This window comes from Lytechinus pictus, chromosome 2 (genome assembly GCF_037042905.1).
Source record: "Lytechinus pictus isolate F3 Inbred chromosome 2, Lp3.0, whole genome shotgun sequence".
Lineage (NCBI taxonomy): Eukaryota > Metazoa > Echinodermata > Echinoidea > Temnopleuroida > Toxopneustidae > Lytechinus > Lytechinus pictus.
The window spans coordinates 293,280-303,635 of NC_087246.1; the positions used below are offsets into that span (position 1 = coordinate 293,280).

Here is a 10,356-nt window from a genome sequence, read left to right on the forward strand (position 1 = left end):
AAATGAGAAAGGCCGAAGGCGGATCCAGGGGGAGGCGAATTAATTGCCCCCCCCCCCCTCCCCATTTGTGGCTTAAAACTGATAAGGGGGAAAGAAAAAATGAAAAAAAATAAAAAAGCAATAACAATTAAAAATAGATACGCATCCTGTTCTTTATTGCATTTTCGGGGTCTAAATTGCCAATAATATTGTAGCTCGCGCTCCGCGGCGCTCGCACCATAATTTGTTTTTGTTTTTTTTAAATCAGCCTCATGGCGCTTCGCGCTCGTTTCAATTGTCTACTTAGATACATATTCTGATTAAAAATGTCCAATTTTCAGGTTGGATAACCACAATTTTTCAGCTTGCGCTTCGCGATCGAATTCAATTTTAAAAATTGTTCAGTTATAATATTAATGGCGTAAATCTGGTCCGAGCAGTAAAAGATGGTATAGCAATGTTGAGCTGATTTTTTTTTTTTTTGGGGGGGGACACGGTCCCCATATCAAAGGCTTACGGTGCGTAATAAAACGTGTACATATACATAGGGTTACGTAGTATGCATTTAACTTCCTGTTATCCTTTCAGTCATTCACCTTCACTTGTTTACAAACTCTCCCTCTGTCATATAGAATTCCAAAACCCCCCAAAACTCCTCAACCCTGACCATAAAAGACCAGCCCTCAGTGACGTCAGCTAACTTCAAGGAATAAAAATTCTAAGAAGTATGACTCACACTACCAGCCCCAGTCACTCGCACAGAGCATCACCACCATACCACTGAAGAGAAAGTTTGATAGACAGTTAGTTACTTGTCTTGTAGACCAATCAGAGCAAGTTTAGATCACTCCTACCTTAACTTGTCACACCTCAAAAACTAATGATATAAATAAGACTTCTTGATTATTAGATATATTATATATATATACACTAATACTAGAAGCATACTCATCCAGATAAACTGACTGACTTCCATCCAATTTTAATTTTACTGCAGAGTTCATTTCAACTTAATTTTATTCGAAATGCAGGACGGTATATTGAAACATGCAATTTTATTTGAGGGTTTCATAAAGCAAATAGGGGGTGGTTTTTACTGACTGCCATATTTGTTCTGAGCCAATCAGAAGCAAGGATTTCAGTAGTTTACAAAAGTCATCAGTGGTCAGCCTGTAACACAAAATGTTTTAGAATGATTATGCCATGAAAAAAATTAAAGTAAAATACAATTCCAGTGGAATTTATTTATTTCAATGGAAAAAGAAAAGAACGTTAATTGTTATGTTCAGATTTACATTCAAATCATAATACGCATAATTTGTTTAGGGTGATACAATAATTATATACGTGCACCGAGGTGCGGCGTCACAGGGGAGGGGGATGGGATGGAGGGATCGTCCTCACCACTATGATTTAACTTAGTGAAAGGAGGAGAAAATGGAGAAACAAAAGAGGAAGAGAAATGGAAAAAAGGAAGAACAGTATAAAAAGGAGAGGTCTGGGCTGTAACTTTATGACCGTCCAATAAATTATTGCTCTCGTAGGTCCATGGTGTATTTGCTATAATGCAACACTGAAAAATACCGTGCTGCAGCTACATCGAACTCACGCAGTTGTCCATATAAGAATTTACCTGGGGAAATTAATGAGTTGTCAAATCACTCATTCTGGTAGTACATACTTATAGTGTGAGTAAAAACGTGACACCTCATAAATCCCCAATTTAAAGAAATTATGTCATGAACACATAAGTATCATACATGCTCTGAAAGAGTATGCTCTCCCAAATCATTTGATACCATATTTATGTGGTATGTGTTAACGCTTGGATGACCAAGAGGTATTCTTTGTCGCGATGTAAATTTCGATTTTCGCCAAATTAATTCATGACTGCAATAATGAATCCGGGTGTCAATGATGTCATAATCCTACAAGGGTTGCATTAAAATCCATTTCAAAACACCTTTTTAGGAGTTACATTATAATTGTTTAATAAACACATTTTAGTATCACTTCTCAAGTTAATTTCATTACTAAATGAAGGATTTTGACATCATTAGCATCTGGATTAATCACTACCGTCATGTCTTACTTTGGCGCAAGTAAAAAAAATTACATCACTGCAAAGAATACCTACTAATCATGGGCGGAAATCTGTCCCGAAAGGTAGGGGGGACAACAGGGGTTGATCCAGCCTTCGCCAATAGGGGGGGGGGCGAAAACATTTTCAGTCATATGTTAATCCCCGATCGGCAGCTCGAAGGTTAATTTTGTCTGTTTCATTGAAGGAGTAGTCCTCATGGTCACTTTTTAGCTTTATCCTTATAAATCAACATAAATATATGATATCATTGTCCTTATTTATATAATGCGAGCGCGAAGCGCGAGCAATTTTTTGTTGAAAATTTATGTATTTTTTCCCTAAAATTTGAACATTCTGGGCAATGTTTGTTATCCTGAAAAAGATGTATATACGGGACATGTATAAGTAGAGCGTCAACTCTCCGCGCGATCTCGTACTAGTAAATTTAGCGAGTGCGAGCTAGCTAGCTAGCATCATCCTTCCTTAATTAGGTCCTCTTATGGCCTACGTGCGTAATTTGATTCATTGAATTGTTAATTACTAAGTACCATTCTAAGGCGACACCCCCCCCCAAAAAAAAAAAAAATCACAACCAAGAACAAAAGAGAAAAGGAAAGAGAGAAGGGTGAAATGTGATATCATTGTTTTTATATGATGTCAAAATATATCACAAAGTTGGATTTTTAAAGTAAAAGTGTCGATTTTTTGCTCGCACGCTTCGCTCGCAAATTTTTATTTATTTTACGCGATACACCATATCGAACCCCCTCAAAATTTTTGGCTCATCAATTTCGCCACTGGTGCTATTATATTGAAAAAATTAGCCTGAGATAGCATGAAAGAGCATCTGGAACCCTAGAGCTTCCTGGGCCCTTTTAGCGAGACCTGGACCCCGGCCGCAATGTACTTTGCACTCGTGATGCGCTTTGCACACATCAAGTTGGAGTCTCCAGTTTGCTAGGGGATCCAGTCGGGAGAATCTCCAGATCAGAAAGTTCTTGGGGTTGTAGTCTCTAAATAATAACGGTATATTTACCCAGGGTAACCACTTCAGTTAAAAAAACTGTTCTCGCAGCGGGCCCTGCTATTATTATTACCCCGGCTAAGCTATAGGCTACCTATTCAGATGCACACAGCTTTTTGAAGAATTACTTCCTGCCGGTACCCATTTACCTCACCTGGGTCGAGTGCAGCACACTGTGGATGAATTCCTTGCTGAAGGAAACTACGTTTGAAACTGTTTGAATTATCGGATTTTCAAACAATCTAACCACTTTGAGAAATACTTCGAAATATTGAATGACTTTGAAATAAAATCAATGAGTAAATTTTGTTGTTTGATTCACAAAATGCCAATAGTATCGGGGAGATATAAAAACATTCCAAGACAGGAAAGATTTGTAGTTATTTTGAAAAGGATCAAATCGGAGATGAATCCCATTATCTCTTTCAATGCACGGCTTTTGAAGAACACCGAAATAAATATCTGAAACGCTACTACAGGATTAATCCAAATACATATAAAACGAATCAACTGTTAAATACCAAGAAAAAGTCCGTCCTTTCAAATTTGGCTAAATTTTGTGCTTATTTTATATCTTCTTTAAATCAATGAAGTGATATATTCCGATCTTGCTATTGTTTTTTGTTTTTAATTTATCCATGTATTCATTTTCTCTATATTTAGTATTATTTTTGGTTGAAAAAAAAAAAAAAACCTTGTTTTCAGGATGTTCAAGATTTTAATTTCTCCCACTTGTATGATTTGATTTCTCCTCAAACTATTACATCAAAATTATTAATACCTAATATAATTACAATTATTATTATCATTATTATTATCATATCATCGCTATTATCATTTTTTATTATTATAATGAACACCACTATTGTTCTTATTACTGTTTTTATGATTACTATTATAATCTTTATCACCATTACTTTTTATTGCCATTATCATTGTAAAGTGTTCTATGTATATGTTATGTTGTAACTTTTCATTGTACTCTGATACCCGAATAGGGTTTTGAGTTTCAATAAACTTTCCAGCTTTTCTACTTTCAAACTGGGGAACATCCTTATATTATTTTTATAAGGTTGATTTTATTATGATATCGTAATGTTGTAAACAAGCTGTTCACGGTTATGTGCGTGCATTATGACAGTGTATTCGTGCTGCGTCTTCCACCCATCGATCTTCGGCTTCCAAGGCATTCTCATCCCCATCTTAATATTCATCAAGTCTCTCAAAAAGAAGACCATACTCAAGTTCATCAATCTGCATACGTTTTAAATTTATATTCTTCTTCGTCCTTCCTTGACTTGGTCATACCAAGAACATAGGCCTACTTGACCATGTTGACTGGATTCTGTTTCTGAATCACTTCATCCTGCGTCAATCGGAAGATCAACATCCCTGCAAGAACCTTTCCACCATGTTTTCCAATCTAGTGACTTCATTGAATGGTAGGTCTCATTTTCTTTTGTCTCCTCATCAACCAGTAGACGATCCACTATTTGGCACATCTGCCTTGGTTGTAATAGCCACGATTCTTTGGTAGCAACCACAAAGCCTTCTGTTTTCCACTCAAAATATTGGTTATAAAGATGGTCATTCTGATCAAGTTTGTGAAGGTAAAGCGCGAGATCTTTGATGGATGTGAAATCCTCGACATGTATAAACGAATTAGGAGGAGCGACAGCTTCATAATCTTTGCGCGGTGGACCAAATACGATCGGTATCAAGTCGTTTAGATAAGCATTATTCCAGAGTTTTTCTGAGATATAATATCTACAAGGTGAGTTTTCAAGGGCCAGATAGAACTTGTACTTTCGCAGAGTTTCAGAGCAAAGATCAGAATTGGCTATTTTGGTGCATGCAGAAGTATCTCCACATTTACCGTAGATTTTAACTAGAATGTGATGTGAAAGCAATGATACGAAATCGTGTCGCTTCCAATGTTCATCAAAACAATTAGAGGCTAGCCAAACAACTTTATCTGTCTTGCCAAACGCCCAGTTTTTTCCTTCTATGGCGCCAGCACTCGGAGCACTTGTATCATATAATCCGTAGGTCCCGTAGAGCTGTGAGAAATCCTTCCGGTAAGTCATGATATAATCATATGTATTATAATATCTATCCAACGGAGGAATAACCCAAGAACCAGTGTTTAAAGGACTTTCAAGTGAATAAAAGATCCACTTCTGATTGTGAGGTCTATGTAAATACATGATATCCCAGTCCCATTTTGTCTGATGATGTAAAAGAACAGCATCACTTTCCTGCATGGTTTTTAAACTAGTACCATGCACCAATCGAATACCACAAGGAATACCTGGACAGGAGTAGTTTTGCTCATTCCTACGACCTTCTGACCATATATGCACCTGTCGATAACACCCTTGTGTGTAGGATACTGGCCCGTTGTTTTTCCAGAGTAATGGTATCTTCCAGGATGTTCTAGAAGCACCTATCTGACCTGGTCGTGAATGACGTCCATCTCGTATATAATCCTCCAGCTCGCATGTTCCTGAAAGGTGACAAGGAAATGGTTTCCGTTTCTTGATCAACTTCTCATCTTCCTCAATCATGACGAGGGTACCTAGTTGTTCCGTATCATCAAGGTATTGGTATTCAATGACCAAGACTAAGATCATCCAAGTAGTTACGAAGATCACCGAGGCTGGAATGATGCTTGGATGATAAATTAAATTCGGCGTGCGTATACTAGTCATCTTTCAGATGCACTGTGTATCTGCAAGCAAAATGGATTATATGAGAAAACCATTAATTGTTTCAAGTTTGATATACATTAACCGTGATATAATAGTTAATATTCACACCAGAAAAAACACCTGTATTAAGAATGTACTAATTCCTGTTTGTGGGGGGGGGGGGCATTATGTAATCAGGGGAGTGTTTCATGAAAGGACTTGTCAGACGTTTTGTCCGCAAGTCCCATTTTATCCGACAGTTACCACAGGAACTGTGCTTGTCAGCCAATCAAAATCAAGAAAAGTTGTCAGATCTGACAACTTGTCAGACAAAAATATTGATGAAACGCTCCCCGGGAGTATGATTATCAGTTATTAATGATTCTATAGGTTTTCAAAGAAAGAGTTCCTACTTTTATTTCAATGATTATATTCTAAACGACCTTTTTATTATTATTATTATGGAGCAGGTAACATTGTTAAAGCTCAGGTCATTCGCTATGAGAGGATTTTTTTGGGGGGAGGGCCGTCTACAATAAATCCATTACAGATCTACGATTTGACAGTCATAAAGAAACGCGGTAATTTTAGTAAATTATCGTTCAGGGATAATAATGAATACAAATAAAAACAAGGATTAAATTTTAGAATCTAATTCGTTATATATTAGGGTGTATGATTATTTTCCCAATATTCCATTGTAACATGATAAGATAGGAAGAAAATAATTATACTTCTACTAAGTAAGTATAAGTATAAGAATTAATTGCCCTTCAAAAGCAAATTCATTTTCCACTGGTTGTTAAAAAGATGCAGTATCCAAAACATAAAAATCATTAAATCAAACAAAATGAACATTGTGAATTATGATACGTATTATACAGAAGAAATCGTGAGTAAATCTAATATTAATAATAATAATAATAGACAGTTATTGTATAGCGCATAACACATTATGAGTATAAGGTCTCTATGTGCTTTCAAAGGACTTGGATATTATTACCCCGGATGTAGCTCGAGCTACAACCGAGATACAGCTAAATGGGGAGACCTATGCCCAGTTTACATTAACAAGGTCATCATACGATGGATAATTCTTTTCAGTAGACAATCATAATGTGGCTAGGTGCTATGATTTTTATGTTGATATTGCTTACGGCCATCGTAAAGCAATTGACTGTCTCTCCTGAGGGAATGCTTCTGGAAAAGATGGCATCCCACCAGATGCCCTCAGATACGGCAAGCCGGTACTTCTGGAGAACTTTAATGAGCTCTTGTTACAATATATTGGGAAAAGGGAAATGTCTCCAAAGACATATACGATGCCAACATTGTAACAATATCTATACAAGAACAAAAAAGACCGCAGTGATTATGACATCACTACCACGGCATATACCTCCTCAGTATAATAGGGAAAGTCTTTGCCCAAGTCGTCGTGACCCCCTTCAGGTTCTCGCTTCAACTGTTCAAGCCTGCATGTACCCCGAGTAGCAGTATGGTTTCAGGACAGGTGGTTCAACAGTGGCGCGGTCTTATCTCTACGTCAGCTACAGGAGAAGTGTTGGGAACAGCAGAAGAACATGTACCTTGCCTTCGTAGACCGGACAAAAACCTTAATTTGACTTGGTCAGCAGGAGTGGACTATTTAGACTCATGCAAAAGATTGCCCCCAAGACTGTTACTAATGGTCACATTATTCCACAAGGACATGCTCAGTACAGTCTGCTACAAAGGTGGAACATCTGTTGTCTTCCCTGTGAGCAGTGGTGTGAAGCAAGGTTGCGTCCTAGCTGGCCCCGACACTCTTCGGGATCTTCTTCTCCATACTTCTCAAGTATGCATTTTGGCGATTGCAGAGAAGGCATCTTTATCCGTACCAGAGCAGATGGGAAACTTTCCAACATCGCCCGAATACGTGCCAATACAAGGGTTAGGGAGATGTTGTGCGCCGAGGACGCCACCCTTGACTCTCACATAGAAGCGGGACTGCAAGATCTAGTCAGCCGCCTGTTTTGTGAATGTAAGGAGTTTGGATCAGCCTGAAGAAGGCGCAGGACGAATGACTCAAGACACTGACTCTTCCCCATCTAAATTAACATCACTCGTCTGAACGTGGTGGAATCCTTCACCTACCTTGGATCCGACCATCTCTAGCTCCTTTTGTCTGGACAAAGAGATAAGCACCAGGATATGGAAATCTGCTGCAGTCATGGCCAAGCTTAATAAACGCGTTTGGAGTAACAGCCAGATGACCCAGAATACCAAGCTTTGCGTTTGCCGGGCCTGTGTCCTCAGCAACGTCCTGTACGGAAGTAAGTCCTGGACAACGTACGCTGGTCAGGAAAGGCGACTAAACACCTTCTTTCCGGACCTTTCGTTGGAGAACGCGAACGCTTATTTACGACGTTAGTTGATTTTTTAAGAGACTTTTTGGGCCCGTCGTCATGGTTGTAAAACTCTGTCCTGCAATGCAAATTGTGTGACATGAGATTTTTTTTCGTTTCGCATCTGCAACGGAAACATTCAATATGCGTTTCGTGTGCAAAATTCTGGTTGCTACTATGGTAACAGCGATATATCCGATTTAGGACGACTTTCCAAAGCCAAATTTGGTTCCTCCCAGAGCTCGAGAGGCCGCCCGGGGGTCCCACTTCCATTGATGAGTGGATGCCAGGCGCGACCACGCGTAAAAGGGGACAGAGAAGGCAAGTACGTTACGTATAGGCCTATGTAACGTTATAAGGGTGTCAAAAACGTGTTTGAAATACTGAAAAAAGGGATATATATCCAATACTTGTAGGGTTTCACAAGCCAAATACTTGTTAAGAGATGCATTTTTCATAATCTGGAAAAGACTTGCTTCCCTTGTTTAGGTGCTTTTCGAAACCCCATGGTCGTGCCTGGTATCCACTCATCAATGGAAGTGGTCCCCCCGGGAATTTGAATCTAATCCCCCATTTCTGGGGAAAGTAAAACATACTGCCTATTACATTGTGTGCTAGAGGCCTATCGTTTGTGTAGAAGGAGTAAACAAAAGAAAAAACCCCGCAAAATCGACTGAAGTTCAGACGAATTTGGCCTACTGCATGCTGTGTACATAATTATCAACGCATGCGAAATGGTTTCGGCTGGAGAGGTGATCTGACCCATGGAATCAATTGCCAGTCATCCACCAATAATCCACATTAAATGCAATATCGATTCGATGGACTGTAATGATCTATATCTAAGCCTTAATTCAGTAAGTTTTTCCTCGTAAGTTTTTCCTCACTCAATATGTACTCGATTTGTTTGAAAAACCACTTTGTTATCAATGTCATAATCTATTGTGGGCCCTGCATTTCGAATATCTCCAGTCAGCTGTCATAGTAGAGGCTCGCCGCCGGCTCAGGGGGCATATACGATGATGACCATCAGTCGTAATGTAAAGTCATGTATGGTGCGGGTGTCGCGTGAAAGAATTTTGCGCACGAAAAGCAAATCTATAAGGGCCTTTAACACAAAGCTTAGCAATGATTGTTGAGGAGTTTTCTACGTTTGATTCTATTGACTATAATGTACAATCATTCTTATAAATCAAGTGTATAATTAATCGTTAACTTTTGTGTAAGGGGACCCTAACGTTACCGTTCCTGAGGTTTGCGAAAGATGGCATATGTCCGCTGCCTCAGATGTATCCTGCACATTGAATGGTAGGACAGAAAGACAAATACAGAGGTCCTTCGTCGTGCCGACATCCCCAGCTTATTCTCGCTCCCAAGACACAGGCGCCGAAAGTGGTTAGGCATGTTCGCTGCATGAAACCCATGTTTATCCCAAAAGACACGGTGAGCTATATGATGGGTCTCGCCCCATCGGAAGACCACACCTCCGTTTAAAAGACACATGCAAACATGCTGACATGAAACTTACCGACAGAGACACCAACACTTGGGAAGATGTAGCAGAGCTAATGTTACTGTAGGTGTCGAGACGGCAGAAACCGAAATTATGCTCAATTGGCAGACCAAAGAGATAGGAGGAAGGCGAGGGCAGAGTTTTTATCTGCACCTGTCTCCCCGCCATCTAGCTCCTTCATCTGTAAAAATTTCTCAAGCCACTGCCATTCTAGAGTGGGGCTCGACAGCCACTCTAGAAAATGTAAGACCTAGTGGTACACCATAGTCTTCCCAGACAAACGGATGCATGCAACGATCGATGATTTCATGTGATGGGGTTCAGGTTCAGCTTAGCCTTTAGACAAGGCCCCATGTCTGATATGTTTACATCAAAACGTAAAAAGACTAATCGCGAAATTACGGCAGGGTGAATGTGAGAATTGTGAGCTTGCGAGTTTCTCGCGTTCATTTCTTTTCGTTGACCGTTAATCTCGTCTCAGCTACTACTTGTCTATACAAGACACTTGTTAGACCTCATCTGGAGTATGGGCCGGGGGGGGGGTGTTGCACCCACAAATGTAATAACGCCCACAAATGTAATAACGCCCACAAATGTAATAACACTTTACCCACAAATGTAATAACGCCCACAAATGTAATAACACTTTACCCACAAATGTAATAATTTTTGATCGCCCA

General features: G+C 39.3%; 1 protein-coding gene across 1 annotated transcript; it reads right to left on the reverse strand.

The window, feature by feature from the left end:
* Positions 1-945: 945 nt before the first annotated feature.
* Positions 946-9,950, reverse strand: LOC129255063 (3-galactosyl-N-acetylglucosaminide 4-alpha-L-fucosyltransferase FUT3-like). The gene is made up of 2 exons (XM_064106614.1): positions 9,692-9,950; positions 946-5,817 (listed from the first exon to the last, which is right to left on the reverse strand). Exon 2 carries the CDS (start codon positions 5,795-5,797, stop codon positions 4,448-4,450), a length of 1,350 nt encoding a protein of 449 aa, XP_063962684.1. The 5' UTR covers positions 5,798-5,817; positions 9,692-9,950; the 3' UTR covers positions 946-4,447.
* Between the last annotated feature and the right edge of the window lie 406 nt (positions 9,951-10,356).

Coding starts and splice junctions, on each gene's coding strand:
- LOC129255063 (XM_064106614.1), bottom strand. CDS start 5,797: ATGACTAGTATACGCACGCCGAATTTAATTTATCATCCAAGCATCATT.